Source organism: Brugia malayi (genome assembly GCF_000002995.4).
Source record: "Brugia malayi strain FR3 genome assembly, contig: Bm_v4_ChrX_scaffold_001, whole genome shotgun sequence".
NCBI lineage: Eukaryota > Metazoa > Nematoda > Chromadorea > Rhabditida > Onchocercidae > Brugia > Brugia malayi.
Genome location: NW_025062479.1, coordinates 4,055,434 through 4,073,856, shown reverse-complemented (window position 1 = coordinate 4,073,856; position 18,423 = coordinate 4,055,434). Strand labels below are relative to the sequence as shown.

Here is an 18,423-nt window from a genome sequence, read left to right as displayed (position 1 = left end):
ATTGTATCGAAATAACGTTGACTCATAATTTCGATTTCGTTTCACTATGAAGTACGTACTGAAGGAGAACTTTCCTAAATATCATGTGAATGCGGTGTTTTGTAATTAATATACAGGTAGGGTGTGAGAAAAAATACAGATAAGACTCTGGAGGCAAAATTCTCCGAGTCATATACTAAGCATAACGAAATAATAGATATCAACTTGCTGTAAAAGCTAGATAGACTTATTAGACTTAAGTTTGAGTACATTATATACACCACAATTTCATTTGGGTTATTGTTGCGATGTTGTTTAATAAATTCCATAACGCTTAATTCTTACAGGGAAACTCCACATTGCTGTTTTGTATAAATCAGTTTTTATTAAAATATGTACTTAACGAAACAGTACGATAATGACGTGTTACTATTCATCGACATGCATATTATTATTAAACGGAACTGAGGAAAAATAAACTACAGGATACAAAACATTTTAAGCAATATATTATAAAAGTATGCAGACACGATGGGGAATAATGTACACTGCATGAAATTAAAATGTTTTAAAAAGAATTACAAGAATTGTAAAAAAACAACACTAGATTCAAGATAATAAATAACACAGCTTGTTAAGAAACCCTCTAGTGCAAAGTGGGAATAACAAACATATTAGCGATAAACGTCTTCTTTCTTTTCGGTAGAAAGAAATCAGTATTTAGAGGTACATCTAAGATCCAATAACCTGAAGTTCATATATCGAGAAATGAATTACAGCTGTGGAAAAGACGCTATTCTTCTCGGGTCTCGGCATGTTTTTCCATTTAATACAAACTTCTCCATAGACAATCTTAATCCATTTCTTGCATCCTTTTCCATCTGTAAGGATAATTATGGAAAAAACATCTCAATATTTCTTCATATAGACCAACAACTACATCAGGAACCGATTTCCAGAACCTGGAACTCTCTTAATATCAGGCTTTAAATACATGTGAAGAGAAATATGAAAAATGAAGTATTGGGGACTGCAAAAGATGACAATTTAAAACGGTAGTGTTCCGCAACAAAAAAAAAAAACAAAACAAAACAAACCCGTAAAAGCAAAGATTGCACTGAAAATTCAAATAGAAAGTCGTCGATCCTAACTAAATTTGATGTGCGTCCAATGACAAGATAAAACCTACAATTTTTTAAAATGAAAATGAATATCTGAAGTGGAATTTTAACTTTTAAGAAAATTTCTAATCCAACTGTTCGAGAAAATTTTGTAGACTTTGAAAATATATGTCCCTTCCATAAATAGACATCAAGCATCCAGGAATTCGTACATTTCTGACCATTATTACCTACAGCAAGTCATCAAATGAGACGTCCAATACCATGACAGAGTAATAATAGTTAATAATAATCATTAATAATCAATAATTATATAGTTAGAACAATAATAACAACAATAAGAAAAATAATTAATAATAATAAATAATAATAAACAAGAAATCCTTTTACTTAAAAACTTGACTGACATCAAAAAAATACCTGATTCACAAAAAAAAAAAGCTGTTGTGCAAAAAAAAACTACAAAAATAACCCATCACAGAACGTGAAAGACCTTTTTATCCTTGGAAATGAAGTTAAGAAGATGCTTACAAATTAGCGATGCATGGATTTGGTGATGATGAACAAAGAAATGCACTGACGTAAAATCGGAACAATGCAGGATCGACTACATATTTGAAAGACTCCAAACCATTTAGAGTCCATTCCAGCACAACATTTTCAGCTTCACGGCTGTGCAGAACGATAAACCACTACAAAGTTTATAATTCATCAAAGGAAAGGATAAATTCCCTGCAGTTAAATCAGTTAAGCTCCCACTGAAATTTCAAAAGAAATGAATTTAAATGATAGAAAAAAACATTCATCACTCATAATAAAGCATATGTACAGAAAAAACAGACGACTCACATGATGAATAATTCTAAAAATGGCAGCAGAACGTGGATGAGGGCCTGCATATCGATGGATCAGTTCTTTCAGAATGCTATTTATAAGTTCACTTTGATTCAGCGAATCTATTAATAAATACGGCAATACCTTCATTAATTGCGATGCATCACCTTCGGAACCCTCTGCAAGTCTGAAAAATAGGAATCAAATTCGCACTGAAATTCATCAACTGAAAAAAAGATCTCCCAAAATCAAGTGAGCAAAAGGTTTTGTAAAACAGACGTTAGCTTTTAAGATAAGAATTTAACCAATAACAGCTTTAAGCTTTTCATTGTAATTATCTGTTAATAAAAATGAGCATAGTCACAAACTTACATTTTGAATATCATTGCATGCTGTTCCATAAGATGAATACGTGGATCATACGGTTGAATTCCCAAATGTTGTACTCTTCCTTCTTCTAAACCTCGATATAGGCACACAATGAAGATACGAAGTGCATACAAAAATTTTTGTGGTACATAGAAATAATTTTCCAGTGCTTCTAAAAGTAACAATAAAGTGGTTCAAGTAAGTCTATGCGAAGTAAATCGAAAGTAGTCATATCACAGGACATTAATTTGAAAAAATAAATCCATAAAAGAAACAAAAGCAACAACTGACGAACGGCAACACGACTGAAAGTGAGCACATATATTCGAGAACCAACGATTAGTTTTTCAATACCCACAGATATCAAATTCATCAACCAGCCAGGGGTTGTAACTGCGGCAAATTTTTCACATATCATCTGAAGAAAACCAATGTGTTTGGTCAGTTTCAAATCTGCTGCATAACGAATACAAATACAGGTAGCAACATTCTTCACTTCAATAATTTAAAAAATATTGCTAACGGTTTTAACAAAGTTCGCAGAAAAAGTATTTTCATACGATAAATATAACTTACATTGAGAAATGCAGCCCGTGAATTGTCTGAAGAATAAGAAGGGTTGTTGAAAAAGAAAAATCTTGCAGTCCACAATGTCGTTTCATATTCATATAAACCGCAACCACTTCAAAAATGTACAATTTAGAGTTTTGTACAAACCAAATTTCATGATGATAAAAGCTGATTTCATGTTGATTCTACGGTTATGAGCAAAAAAGTAAAATTAGGGGGAAAAAGAATAAGAATACCATAGAGACATAAGTCAAGCCAGTCATTTACCTTATTTGTGAATAATCCATCAGAAATGCTTCTAAGAAAAGAAATACAGCCTTTAACTCATCAAAACTAATTGCTTGAAGCAGAAACAGGCATCCTTGTAGCGTTCTGATTCGGATTTCAGTAAATTCCGAAGTAAGACCAGTTTCAACCCATGTTAGAACTATTTTCTGTGCATCAACTTTGGGTATAAACGAGTCTTCCTGAAAGGATTGCTAATTTAAATAACTCTTTAAAAGATCCGAGATATTCAACACCAGCACTTCAGAAACTGTTAGGTCGAGGCTACATGACAAGACTCATGTACTCAATGCGGAGCAGAAACCTAATGAATAAAAAATGTTTTAAAGTAAAACAAACACTATTACAAAAAAAAAAAAAAAAAAAACATAGGATATGAACAGTAAACTTGATAAAACTGATCAATTAGGCCGAATAACAGTGAAACTGAGAATTTCGTCAGTGAGTTTTAAGTCTATTCTACAAAAGGGATTAGCAATAATTTCATTTTTGCTTGCTGTATTTCATTGTTCATATCTGTCAATGCATTATAAGACTACATTTGCTTGTGCGTCCATGCATTTTATTGACAATGACTTAGATTAATGTCTATCTGGAACACTTTGGAAACAAAAAGAATTAATATTGAGAATTAATACAATACTGTCGGATAGAGTATTAAAGTACCCAAAAATCGTGCTAAAAAATGATGATGGAAAAAACTTACAATGCCAAGGATCGAAACACATTTCAACAGTGAATAAATGATATTGCCGATGTCTACATTATCAAGACATGAACGAATTGAAAATAATGTTTTCATATGCCCAAACACAAAACGGTACTGATCCATTTCCGTAAACAAATCAGATAATAAAGACATCTATAAAGAGATTTAAAAAACCCTCTCTGTACAATTTTTGTTCTTCGAGATATGTAATTTTTGCATTTTCTTTAATTTTTTAGCGTAAAGATGTTTTATGAGATTATTATTAAACATATTTAAAGTTATACCGACTTAACTGTTGCTGACAGAAGAGGTAATGGAACAGCATCCATACCAGAACGAAACCAGTGTGAGTAAGTATCGAAAAGCATTCGCAAACACGATTCGTACGTTGTATCATGACCACTGTTCAGTAGATAGCTGCTATCTGACGAAGGCAATCGCTGCAATGTTTAAGTCTTCCACATTATAACTGAGCCAATAAAAGAGCATTACCTAATTATTTAAAGATCAATTCCAATTTCACAAGTATCTCGAGGAAAGAAATAAGTAAACTGATTAGAGAATCCAATTTTTGTAGAAATCGCAGTACTTGATTGTAAAAATCAAGAGAAAAATTCTTGTATCTTCAAAACATGAAAGAAATAAGAGACATAAAAATGTACCTCGTCTGACTGACCACTGATTTGCATGATATCTTTATATAGATTGCGTTCTTGCTCCAGAATACCAGCCATATTCCATGAAGTAAGCACCGAAAATTGTCCCGGCCGATACTTTCTTCCTCGATCGTTTAGAATTTCTAAGTTCTTTTTATGAATTGAATCGATAGCGGAAGCACCTAACAGTTTCGCTTGAAGCATAATTACGCGTTGTCCATATCTTCAAGAGTACTTCAATTTTCAAGAAATGATGTTAAGAGGGATTACCAGAAGCAATCAATTAAGGAAAAAAAGAAATGTCTGATGTAGAACAATAATTACCACAACTATTCAAGAACACTTACGAAGATGAAAGAAAATCCGGCGATACATCACGTGGTTTCACAATGAACCTTCCCGTAACTGGATCACCTCTTTCCGGATACAGCAAAGTTTCTAATAGTAAGTTTGTTAAACCTTCAACAGCAACAGTACTAGCTACAAGCTGCTCAGTCATATTCTGAAAACATTATTTTTAGGACAACTTTCTTGATAAAGTTCCCAAATAAATGCATTAATTCATACAACATTAACAAAGACAAGATCAGAGAAAATGCACAAATATGACTGTGAAATTTTACCACAGTTTTTTTTTAACATAATAACAGCAAAGTACCATATTAGCACTTGTAAGTTCAGAACCAGACGGAGTTGACGAAATTACACCAAACAAAGACATTGAAAAATTGTCGAAATTTGAGCGGCGATTCCAACCGGCCCATAAAATTCGCCACACAAAATCATGCAAAATATCTACATTCCCAAGGTAATGAATATTCACTGTTGGTATCGAAATCGACGCACGATGAATTTCTGGTTCCGGTTTCCAACCACACCTCAAAATATCACTGAATAAGGAAAAGAGAAAACATGATGCTGATAGGATTTAAAAAAATAATGTGATATACTTACAAAATTGCAGATCGCGGTATGCACGAAATATCATTCAAGAACGGCAATCTTGACACAGCTGAAAAATTTTGCTAAGTGAAAACAAATTCGATTAAAAAGGTGGATTCATTTACTGGTATTTTATAGTGTTCTACGTGACTTATTTTACTGCCGTACATTTAACTTTCCCACTCCTCACATATGTGAGTGCTAAATAAAAAAGAGTATACAGAAATGTGAACGAAGCTCGAGATGTCAATCATGAAGTTAATTATATTACAATAGTAACTAATTCCACAGCTGGATTTGTGATTATGAAATACGGAAGACTTAAATCACAAAACTGACCCTTAGCTAGCCTTTCTAAGTGAGTATACAAACGAGTTTTTTGACGTTTCTTCCGAAAATTTTCTTGAATTTTTTGCGTTACATCAAAAGCAGTTCGTATAGCATCAGAGAAAAAATCTGCAATGTCAAGAAGTCTTAATGTGCACTTGACTAATTTCAAGTTAACTCCGCAAAACAGAAATCAGATTAACAATCGGCAACTTCCAAAAAAAGAGTACTGGTACAAGTTAACTTTCAACCGACAGAATAAAACTAAAACACTTATTCCCAGTAAAAAAATTTACCTATATCGAAATCTTTTTTCCCAGTCCTATCGATTATTTTCATACTGCAAAACGGATCACTCAGTTTCTGCAATCCCTGGTAAGATAGTATGCTACACCGCTCGAAAACGCACTGTACCAACCTAAAAATTCAACTTCTTTACTAATGCACAATCAATCTTTCCAAAACAAAAAACGAAAATGATGAAAGGGAAAACAAATTCTGAATCCAACCGAGCGACGCTAACAGCCAAAGATAGTTGCTGTTCTACAACTTTCTTCGAATTTTGAGCTTGGTCAATAATCTCACGAAAAGAACGCCTAGTAATCCCAAAAGCAACTGCACATGCAACTTCGGATGTTCTTGATTCGCTCTAAACATTCAAAATTTGTGATAGAGGAAGCAACCAAAAATTTGAGTAATTTTGCAAAAAAATCATCAAATTGTTCATGTTCAACGCAAAAACGTGATGAATAACCTGTATAGCAAGAGAATCGATATAGCGTTGCATCCAATGATCAAATAAGGAAATTTCGGTAACCCAATCGGATGCTTTTTTATAGACAATACTTTCAGGTTTCTGTAAAAAAACAAGCTAGTGAAAATCCATCCAATCCTTACCTATAAAAACCAAGAATCTGAGCAACAAAGAGAAGGATCAAATGAATACCGACATTTGCAATTCTACTTTGAACAAAAATCTGCAAGGAAGAATTGACAGATGGATCGAACGCAAGTGAAACAAATGAAGCTGACAATGAGTCAATTTTCAGTATAGAAAATGTAGAAAGTTCGTCATATAATCCACCTAAATATGTAAAATAATCAGGAGCGTTAACATGACACCCAAAAATGTTTGCAAAGCGAACTGAGTAAAAAAGGCTTGCATAATACTACTTAACACATGAAAAAAATGCGTGCAACAAATTTCTGGAATTACAGGTATTGTGTGCTAAATAAAAGTTTTAGAAGTAATTGCAATCATACCAGAACATTCCTTAGCAATTTTAAATTGATCCAACATGTCAATAAAGCTGGACAGTACATCGTACCTCTTGCATTCATACTATAAATAAATGTGGATTAGTGACACGCAATATTACACCGAACCAAATTACATAAATGATATTTGATTTAATTGATTCGTAATCAAAAATCTTACAAAATACTGCAAAAGTGTGGCGTAAATCCCTTCCTACAGAGGCTGATGTAATTATTCAAGTCTAGATAAACAAAAAAAGAAAAAAAAAAAAAGAACGACAAAAAAAAAAAAATAAAAAACTGAAAATGATAAAGTGATCTTATGCAAATGTGGTACCGTATTTCGCAATATCATCTCCGCATACCTCCCTTCAACGTTAAACAACATTGTGCAAATAAATTCTGCCTGGATATCAAAATCTGAAATTGACACACATGCATTTCTAGCATTTTAGAAAAATGTTGTTAACAACTCAAAACCTGACTTTTTCTGTCAATAATTTGTAGAAGTATATCAGCAAAGACTTCTGGAGTGAACCGCGACGGATCACCAATTTGAAGACTGCGCTTTTTGTTACTTAATTCTGGTATTTCTTCAGAACTAAAATAAATGATGGAAATAAAATAAAATAAAAAAATTCAAAGAGATAAATTGTATGATGAAACCATAACTACTGAGTTCTTTTGAATCATTTATCCTAATACATGTAGGAAGCCTTTGAAGAAAAGCACTTATTGATTTTAAGTGAGATCAGTATTACCATCCAAATAAGAAGTCAGCAGAAAATTGTTCCGATGTTATGAAGTGTTTCAACAATGCTTTGGACGCAACACTTTCACTCTAAAATTAATGACAGTAAGTTCGAAACAAATCATTTCAGATGATTCCTGCATGAGGAAGCATGTAACAAACTGAAACGCTTCTGCAGTGAAATTCGTCTCAGTTTATGCCAAAAGTAATAGGATGTCGAATTTAAAAAGTGGTTCAAGCAACCGGTGGACTAATAGATAGGAAGAATGAAAGGGAATGGTTAGCATATTAAGCTTCAGTTATCAGGATGTAAAGAGATGTCTGCCATAAAGCTGCGCGACTGGACTGAATAGTGATTAAATAATACTGAATTCCTGGTGGTGTTTTCTCATATCTTAATAGAATTACTTGATGATCAAGAAGAAGAGCTGTCAAACGGTCCAGTATTCTAGATTCACCAAGTTTATTTTTCAAAAATTCGATGGCAATAGATGCTTCCGGAATATCACTAGATGCAATAAGTTCGATAATGTCCAAATCAGTAGCACACTGTAACAAATTGTTTGATAAAAACAATTAGTGAAATTAATCTAATGCGAAATTATGAAAACTTACAGAGCGATAATTTTTGCTCAGATCGATAACGCTTTTTAACAATGTTTTCTGCATTTCAATGCCCAAGTCACTAAAAAAACAGCATATTCTTATTCTTCAAGTTATATCATTAATTTCGAAAGAATGATAAGCTCTTTTTCAAGCTATCTGTTTAAATTAGACATGTTTATTCATAAATCCAATTTCTCTGTTTCGTGATCAAATTTATTAGAAAAAAAAAAAAAAAGAGAAACAAATGATTTTCTTCAGGCTTTACCTAATATGACATGCAAGCCATCTACGTACTACGACAGTTACCAAAATATCTGGACAACAAAAATCGAATAAACGAGCAATTTCGCCAGCTCCATCTGGACTCGCTGCTCGGCATCGCATTATCATACACAAATCGCCTAATTGTCTGCAAATTATATCCAAAAGAATGTGGTCGATTTGTACCAAAAAACAAGAAAAGTTAGTAGCTGCAGTAATAACTTACTTCGAAAAAGAAGAATAAAACAAATGTTTATGCCTGTGAAAGCCAGCAATGTTAACAAATGCAAATAGTTGTGCATAAGTACGTGGATAAAATATCGATAATCTTTGAAGATCAGCAAAATCCACTGAGAAATGTGCATCAAAAGTATTTGTAATTGATTCCATATTACCTCAAAATAATAACATGCACAAAGTGCGCAATAGCTCAATTTTTTTTAACAAGATTCACCGTGCAGAAATTTTCATTTAAGAAGTATTAATCACCAACAGCTACTCATACGTAGAGAATATATAAATTGAAATTTCACCTGAACGAACGGCGTGAGATAAAATTAAAAGATACCAAACCATCAAGTTTTCACTATTTTTCTCATTAATATTGTCCAAAGAAGTTAGTCGTCGTAAAGCTTGCAGACACTGACCAAGTATGGTCATTAACAAGCTATAAAAAAGAAGAAAAGAAACAAATATAAAGTTCAGTGCAAATTAAATACGTATAGTATCAGTTTTTTTTTTTTCAAAAAAGAAGAAAACACGTGTTACACAGAAACATTAACAGTAAGAAGACGAACCGCCCAATCTTTTCTGCGTCATGATTACATATTTGTTCGATCCTTGTAAAAGTCGAACCATCCTTCAAAACACAAAAGAATATGAAGAGATACGGAAGAACGAGTAGCAGTCGAGAAAAACAGCACAAATCCTGCAATTTCAACAAATACACCAATTAATAACACTACTAATGAAACAAAAACCGAAAATTATGTCAAATGTGAGTAAACACCAACATCTTCCAAAATGCTGATCATCTTTTTGAAAAAAGCGTCTGTTGGTCGAGTAATGGAGGAGTAACATGACCGCAACAAAAGAACTGCATTGAAGGTTGTACTGAAGTCCCAGTTTTCCGCATCTAACTGCTGCAAGCTTTCAAACAGGAACAAGGATGTTTTTGTCCAGCTGAAAAGAAATAATGCAGCAATCAATTTGAGATGGCTAACGATTTTTATTTGCAAAAAATAGGCTTTTTATCACCATCTTCATAATTAATATTCGATCACTACATGAGACAGTAAAATAAACACATAATAGAGATGGAAAGGAAGAACATTATTACTTTGCATCGCCATTGACATGGGAACCGAGAACAGCAAGCGTCCAGAGCTGAAGAACTCTTGTCGGGCAAACTGCTGCTAACTGGTTGGTTGTTTGTAATATCTTCAGAAGTGTAACATCAAAAGAAAGGCGCATGATTATGCAGTCAACCAATACTATTTGGAGACAATTCAAGGCTGGAAATAATATATAGTTTAACACACAAATGATCTCTGTGATTGGTTGATGGATAAATAATATGTACCGCATTTGGATTAGCATTCATAAATCTAAAGAAGAAACAGAAATAAAGTCAGTGCATTTCGATCTAATCGCCAAAGCTTCAAGTCCGTGAAAGACTTAACACAAACCACATGGGGTCAGGTATGGTCGCGTATTACAAGCTTTCATTAAGAGTTCCACAAATGAGCGAATTTTATCCAATTCCATGATTACTTGTCCTTGACTTTCAGTATGATAAAGTGATAAGAAATAATTAAATACTGAAGTTAGCAACTTTTCAGCATCCGCAGCTACCCTAAAAAGCAGTCAAATCAAGAACTTTCCAAACAACTCCTGAAAAAAAAAAAAAAAAAAAACTGGAATCCATAGAAATGGTGTAAACCTCAATATCAAAATCACTGCCTTCCAATGGTGTAATTATGATATACTAGTAGAAAAGCTATTTTCAAAAGGATACCAATTCCGGGTACTAATCTCGTTCACTTGTTCAGTGACAAAATCCAGCAAACGAGTTTCCGGATCCAGCATAGAATAGTTTATTCCACCTCGAATAAGTACACATATGAGATTCAATACCTGAAACACATTCACTACAGCTTTTACTTCAATAGATTTTTCTTTCAAGAAATCAATTCAAAAAAGATTTGATGAGTTGATGAAAAGCCGAAATCACCGAGCACTGCACATCCACAGAATTCGTTGACTGATATAAGCGAATTGTCAATGATACATATGGTTCAAACATGGTTACATATGGCGTAATCTCCATGCTTGCGGGGATTCCATCCTTAGAAATTAGGTCCTTACGCAACCAACCAGCACATCTATGCAAAATGATTATGAAATTTTGGTAAAGATTTATTTAAATCTTAAGTTGACTAAAACACTTTTAAATCTTGAAGAAATGAAAATAAAACATACCTCATAAGTTGAGCTTCATCATTTTCAACTCGACCTGTGTTAATAACAAATTCTGTAAAAAAATCTACACTTCTCAACACGCAAACTTCGAGGAGATCTATAAAGATAAAACAAAAATAAAATAAGAATTAACACATGCGACATTAAAAAACCACCAATTAAAAGCAACAATTACCTCTTCCAAAGAGCACCTTTATGAGCTTTGATACAGTGAATATGGTTTTGAAAGAATTGGATATATTTTTTTTCGGATTTGGAAAAATTGAATACGAAAACCATAAAAAACAACAGACTGATGATGTTAGATTTCAACATACACTGCTCCAGAATTTATGCGCAGCAAAGTCATGAGAATTTAGACTTTTATTGAGGATTGGATTACATGAACTTTTATTTTGTAGATTACAAAATAAAACCGTAGAAAAATTTTTCAATTTTGCAATTATATATGCAGAAAATCACCTTTGGGTTGATTAATATCATTTAATTTCAAACTTCTCAATGCATCTAGCGACAAATTTGCAACATTACTTCCAAATAATATCTTAAACAGCTGCATTGCAACTCGAATACTTTCATCTGGTACGATCTCGACAACAGTCTGACAGTAAAATAAAACCTAAAAACCAAACATTTTAAGCTAAGAATTCCTAATAATCATGAGTGATATGACTGAAAAAGGTTTCTATCTATATTGCATAAAAAAGCTTTTAACCAAGAAAAATTTTGCTGTTAATAGTATTAGGATACATGCTTGCTCTTTATTAATAAATGTTTGAATGTGGATAAAAACGTAAGCAGTTGTTTTTTGAATGCATTCATATGTTTTTTACTAAAAAAAAAAAAAAAAAAAAAAAAAAATGATAACCAAAACAATATGCGTAAACTTTCGTGACAACCTCTTCAAGAATGTCCGCAACCTGTGGCAGACGCATCACCTCCAATGTACAAGCTAAACAGTTTAATGCTGAAATCAAAAGAGCTGTGAAACGTTCAGATGCATCAAATGCCAAGGTATTCTGAAATATAAACGTATTAATGGTAATAGTATAAACATGTAAAAAAAAATTAAATGGACAATAAAGATGAAGAAAAAAAAAAAAAAGGATGGAAAAGCTTCTCACCATGTAATTGAAATAACCACCCTTTAATGAATCAGCGAAATGAATGAGACTAGAAGACTGCAGGAAACTTGTATTTCTAGACATTTTGATGTCAATACCAGCAAATGTTGAAATCGCGGTAATTCGTTGCTCCCATGATGCTGCACTGTTGGTATTAACAGGAAGTGCCTTACGAACGGGCGAAAGTGGTGAAAACCGTGAAAAAGAACACGCACTTTGCTGCCGATGATCGGTTATCAAACAGTAATACAAATTAATAACCCTAAAAACTAAAAAGACTGCTGATATAAATGGTCGAACACTATACAAAAAAAGAAAATCATTTCGCTTGCTTACAGGATGACGCATGAGACTTTCAGTTTTTTAAGCAATAATTAATCCATTTATTGGCATCAGTTCCAAAGTTATAAAACTCTGCATGATATTTCTACCAAATAGGGAAAAGTTCTAGCTTGGAAAAAGTAGCTGACATACCTCAACTGTAATAGAATAAGTTGTTCATAAATAGAATATTTAGGGAATTTCAGCACTACATCACTACTTCCATTAGCAGCCTTCATGATGTTTACTGTGTATAAGCCTTAACATAGATTGTAATTTTTATAAATACTTTATGCTATACTCTTCAAATTCACTTCCCAGAAGGACTGTTCGAGCTCTTAGTAACTCTTAAAACAATGAATGAAGTGGGACCAAATTCTAAAAATTGCAAAATTCCATAAGACCATTACAATACTTCTGAAAAATACCAGCACCAATTTACCTGCAGTCATATGCGTTACAATATTTAAAAAATGTATGAAAGTTTGAACATCTGTACAGCAACAATCACATTTTGAAATTAGAGCCGTGATTAAACCAGTCCTCGAACTGTCAACGTTCGATTCCAATCCCCAGGCCTGGGCATAATGCCTTGACTTGAAACAACACAACAGTTGAAACAGCCCAGCAGCAATGCCTGCCTAAATAGTTCTTAATTTACTTTGAACAAATCTTCATATTATAAAGAGTTATGTTATGTGAAATATGCCTTAAAAACTTAACCAGAAAAAAAAAAAAAAAAGAAACGAACCTAAACACTAGAACTAGAAGTAGTCAGATGAACATACTAAAATACATATAATCGGAGCAAAGAAATGGATATACTGTTTTTAAATAAACAATAACCTGCTGTTTTTCGTTCGCACTTGTTGTTAAAATATAGAACATTTTTCTAAGTATATAAGAAAGGTTTCCCGCGATCAAAAAATTGAATGGCTGCTGCAGAAAATCATAGTGTGGACTCATACCAATAGTCTGAAAAGAAACAAAGATGAGAAAAAAATTAATCACTAGACGTTCTATTTTATTGCAAATAATTAGAGATTTTGTATCTTATTTGTGTATATTATACAAGAGAATTTTTTGGAAAATCGGAGCAGAAGTAATCAGCAGGTTCTTCTAGTGCGATGTTATTCGGTGTTGAATTGTAGTTCGCATTTTCAGTTAGCCTGGAAAACAAATTAAATTTTAACTTGTAAACATTGGGAGAAAAATATTAAGTATGTTAACTGTCAACAACTGCTATATTTTTCAGAAATTCGTTCACTGTGCCACGAATTATTGATTCGAGTGTTAATAAACGAACAACGAAAGATGCTTTGCCGCAGCATTCCTCACTCGCTGGTCGTCATCAGCAAGCAAATGCATATATATCTCAAAAATTTCATCAGGAAGATGTGTACAAGACGAGCTCGCAAATGCCCATTCGATACTTGCTAGATATTCCACTACAGCTATCTGAAAAACAGACCAACATATATTTCTCGATATCACCGTTATTCCAGCTAGAAATCTGACAAATTCTTTTTGTGATATGTATTTTATTTTTTGAATGTTATTACAACAAATGTAAAGTAACCCCTTTTAACTTCCAGAAATATTAGTTTAAAATATTCACCCGAAGCAAAAAGTAGTTGTCTTGATAATTTTCACAAGCAAATTTTGCAACATCGTATACAATACCAGTTTGGTAAACCAATTCCTTCGCAGACTTTAGAGCTATCAGCAATGCACGACTACAGTGAGCACGACGAACACGAATCGCATCATACACAAATGAGGTGAAAGAGCAACTAAATTCTATAACATTGCAATTGAAAGTTCCTAATTTGCCCGAAAGGTTTCTTTTTAAGATAAAGGAAGACGGAACTGTTGACTTCTAACAAATGATGCAAGGATGCAAAGTTGCTAGAAAGCTAACCGTGGAACTGCTGACCCAATGCTCGGAACCGACACTTTTCAGCATTTACAAACACAGTGATTGCTGCGGCCTTTAATTGATCATCTTCATGATTCAGATAAAGTTGGAGGTCCCTCAATGTTTGCGCGCCCAAACCACCTAAATCTCACTGTCAATAACAAATTTCAAATATCCCGACTGCTCTCGCAACCTTAATTTGATAATGGAAATAATTACCTTTCGGATGAAGAGTTATATCTGCAAATTGTGGCAAATACAAAGCAAGACTGCTCAAGCAAGACATTGCCAAAATTTTGTGGCTTACACGAACTTCGCTATCAGCCAACAATTTAAAGCATTGCCCACTTAACAAAAATCGTTTTGCCAGAAGTACAGCTGTATATGCGAGGAATGAACCGAATGCTATAAAAAAAACATATTGGTTTTTAACTTCTGCAACATTTTATTTTTGAAATATCAGTTAAGACCACAAATAAACAACATTAGGTATATTATTACTAGTCAAGAGTTTTCTAAGACATTGATTCTTTTACAATTTTCAGGAACGCCCATCTTACACAATAAGATAAACCGAAAAGTTACATATGTCTATAGGTAAATATTCGGGTATCGGAATAGATGAAACTGATGTAAATTCAGGAAAGGATTCTTCTGACGAACATTCGGTTAGATCACCAGATATCTCTAAATGCCTTAGTGGATCAATAATGTCCATGCCACTTTCCGAATTTGACTCGTTCTGCTAAAAAAGTTACGCGAGCGAGTATTTTTTAAAAAGGAATCAGTAACTTTTCAAAAATTTCCAATTTTCAGAAGCTATCATACGGCACAATTTCTGTTATAACACAGCATTCTTCAATTTTTAAGGATAAGTAATTTGTCACTCACCATCTTTAAGCTCGAAAAACCAGTCCTTAAAGAAAAATTAAATGAAGGCTGGACACTACTATCAGCTACATCCACTACTTCAGAAGGTAAGTTTCCAAAAGGGAAATTTATTGGACTAGCTCTCAGTGAGCTCATACAGCTGGTAGCATCTGCAAAACAAAAAAAGCAAGATTAAAGAATATGGGTACAAGTAGCATAATATTTCAAACATAAAACTATAAAAACTTACAAGAAGGTAAACTTGTCGGCACAGCAATATTCTGTTTTTCTACATCAGAATTTAAAGTGTTTGACCGCTGTGGATAAAACGACTCTACATCAAGAGCAGCGAGTGGAGATGAAACCACTTTTTCGAGAAATTCCAATGAAGCAACTACAATTTCGTTTTGAGGTGAAAAGAGGCAGCGTAATGAGCCACGAATCACCTAAAAAGAGCATCCATAAAAATGTTCTAATCAAACACAGTGTCATGAACCCAGAATAAATAAAAAAGCAAACCAAATTTAAGTTTTCTAATACAGATCCAACATTTCTATTCACTAAGATGAACAACTATTCCACTTACACTTCGTAGACTATCCAGTTCATATTCACTGCTCCTCAATAAATAAACAGACCACAGTAAACGAAGTGAATTCAGGGTCCCAACCAACAGATTTCTATTTTGCTGTTCACTTGCTTTAGATAACACTTCTAAAAAGAAAAGTAACTAGGCTTTTACTTCAATTTTCGAAACAAAAAGAAATCGTGTAGCTGAAAATGAACAAAAATGGTATATTTACTGAGAAAATGTAGAAAAACTTTTCTGCGTATAACTCCAACGTAAGTAGCCAATTGACTTATAATGACAGTAGCTGCCCGATTCGTCACACCAGGTAGTTCCAAATTCGAAAGCGCTGCTTCATAGAGTTTCTAGAAATAAAAACCAAATCAAATAATCATTCATTTGATATAACTAGTACTTTATTTGAAGAATAACATTCGAAGATTTCACAAAAACAAATATTTACATCAGATTACTTAATCCTTCACACTTACCGATACAATATCATTTGGTTGTGTCTCAAAATCCGGGCCAAGAAATACAAAAACCGGAGGAAGATACCTTTCCAAAGCATGCTGTACAATTTCTTCTGAACGAATCAAGATTTTCGGAAGAGCAGAAACCAAATGCACTCCTATAGCTCTGAAAAAAATTGAAAACATAAATGTGAATCAGCCGTTTTTCCATTTAAGAATGTTACGTTTAATTGCTGGCTCAAAGACCCAACACGTGCCCCATGCATCTTTTTACACGAAATGGAACGGCAATGAATTCCAGTTAACAATCTTTAGCTAACCGTGAACGATTCACTTTTACATATTTCAGAGCATCGAGCAATCGCGAAAGCGCAAAAACGAGTGATCGGGAAGTTCCATTCCGTTTAATTTCTGATATTAATAAAACAATCACACGTGAAGTATTCATATCAATGACCAAATGCTGCAAATGATACCAATTGTCGCAACATAATGTTCCGAATTACACAAAATTCACTACATTCACTTTATTTGGGTTAATGGAGAAAGATTCCTAGTTCTATGTTGCTACAAACGCAGTCATAGCTAGCCTATTCGGAAACAAACAGAAACAACTTATTTCACACTGACACTTACCCTTAGTACTGAATCCATTGTTTGTTCACTTAACATACGAAGATCACTGTTTCGATGACTGATATATTCAAACAAAACTTCTACTGCACGACTGAATTCGTCGTTATATTTCGGATCTTTCCTGGAAGACGAAAAACAAATTACTATAAAAGAGGGGTGAAAAAAAGGACACAATCACTAAAGCTGTTTGGTCATTCGATTATAAAAGGTAAAGCATCTGGAATAATGGCATAACTATAACTTCGACATGATTCTATATCAGCACGACTTGAACCGTTTTCAAAGGTAATGATATGAAGAATGCCACGAAAACTTTGATGAGAGGATATATATACCGTTCAGTAGTAAATTAAGATATTTAGACCTATTTAGTTTTACACTTTTATCGAATATGCAAACAGCTAACCAGAGTTCCGATCGAATCAATACATCTTTGATATCTGAGAAAGCTGCATACTCTTTTTCGCAAACTTCCGATTTTTTGCTGCAAAATCAAGAATTAACGAGTCATAAAATGACATTCCTGCTCACCTGGGAACACTACCTAAGCTTATCAACACATGCGCATAAACTAAGCTCCTAAAACACCTAATTCAATAATTTGACATAAAATGCATATTATTTTGACAAATTCAAACCAATTTTTAATAAGTGTAAAACTGAAGAAAGTGGTAGAGCTAAATTATTAGCATACTTTTTCGTAAAAATTTCATATATCCTATATTGCAAAAGGAATCCTTGATAATTTGTGATTGAATGTCTATACAGAAATGAAACTTCGCGAATACATTTTCTGAATGTTGTTATACGGTACCAGTCATGAAATACAGACCTTCTGCATAATCAGTAAAGTATTTGCAGTAAGAACTAACCTGGGCGCAGTCATCCAATCTGACTTTCTAGCTGTTTGCAAAACATTAAGGGCTTTCGAAAGACGATCCATCTCACAAATTTTTATTTAAATAACCATAAAAAATTCCTAAAAAGAAAAAATTATATAGTTTAGTGGAATATTTTACAAAAAAAAAAAAAAAAAAACGTCAGCATAAGAAAACCAGTGCCTCGACATTACCTCTTTACACATCCATTGAAAACAACACCCTCGCTATGAACCCTATACATGTGTCGTTTCATCTTAGAATTATGTTTAGATACATTAAAGCAGTTCATCTGAAATAAACACCATTTCCATATTTATTGTATGTTAGTTCCATACCACTTAGTTTGGGAACCATAAGTAATACTTCCAGTAACAAAGAAACAACACTCTTTTCCCACTTTTTTCTTATAAATTCTAACTTTTCACAGATGAGATTTTGTCAAAATATCAGAGAAAAGATGGGAAGATGACCCAAAGTTCTAGCA

The 18,423-nt window shown here is 33.2% G+C and overlaps 1 protein-coding gene across 1 annotated transcript; it reads right to left on the bottom strand.

The window, feature by feature from the left end:
- Positions 1 to 752: 752 nt before the first annotated feature.
- Bm10959 (Uncharacterized protein) lies at positions 753 to 18,001 on the bottom strand (the record flags this gene model as incomplete). Its single annotated transcript, XM_043073551.1, has 56 exons — positions 753 to 860; positions 1,077 to 1,164; positions 1,632 to 1,792; positions 1,950 to 2,121; positions 2,307 to 2,475; positions 2,595 to 2,721; positions 2,880 to 2,985; positions 3,141 to 3,340; positions 3,865 to 4,020; positions 4,152 to 4,307; positions 4,530 to 4,746; positions 4,871 to 5,025; positions 5,182 to 5,401; positions 5,478 to 5,535; positions 5,805 to 5,921; positions 6,089 to 6,210; positions 6,302 to 6,441; positions 6,547 to 6,648; positions 6,743 to 6,876; positions 7,056 to 7,134; positions 7,387 to 7,469; positions 7,535 to 7,650; positions 7,811 to 7,890; positions 8,209 to 8,349; positions 8,416 to 8,485; positions 8,672 to 8,815; positions 8,894 to 9,062; positions 9,201 to 9,334; positions 9,465 to 9,595; positions 9,681 to 9,849; positions 10,007 to 10,181; positions 10,356 to 10,522; positions 10,685 to 10,803; positions 10,901 to 11,051; positions 11,149 to 11,245; positions 11,611 to 11,767; positions 12,048 to 12,167; positions 12,273 to 12,534; positions 12,747 to 12,852; positions 13,036 to 13,234; positions 13,440 to 13,568; positions 13,666 to 13,762; positions 13,900 to 14,051; positions 14,212 to 14,393; positions 14,515 to 14,652; positions 14,731 to 14,916; positions 15,097 to 15,256; positions 15,403 to 15,551; positions 15,632 to 15,827; positions 15,968 to 16,095; positions 16,185 to 16,314; positions 16,441 to 16,588; positions 16,743 to 16,885; positions 17,059 to 17,179; positions 17,465 to 17,542; positions 17,931 to 18,001. The coding sequence occupies 56 exons, from the start codon at positions 17,999 to 18,001 to the stop codon at positions 753 to 755; spliced, it is 7,785 nt and encodes a 2,594-aa protein (XP_042929485.1).
- Between the last annotated feature and the right edge of the window lie 422 nt (positions 18,002 to 18,423).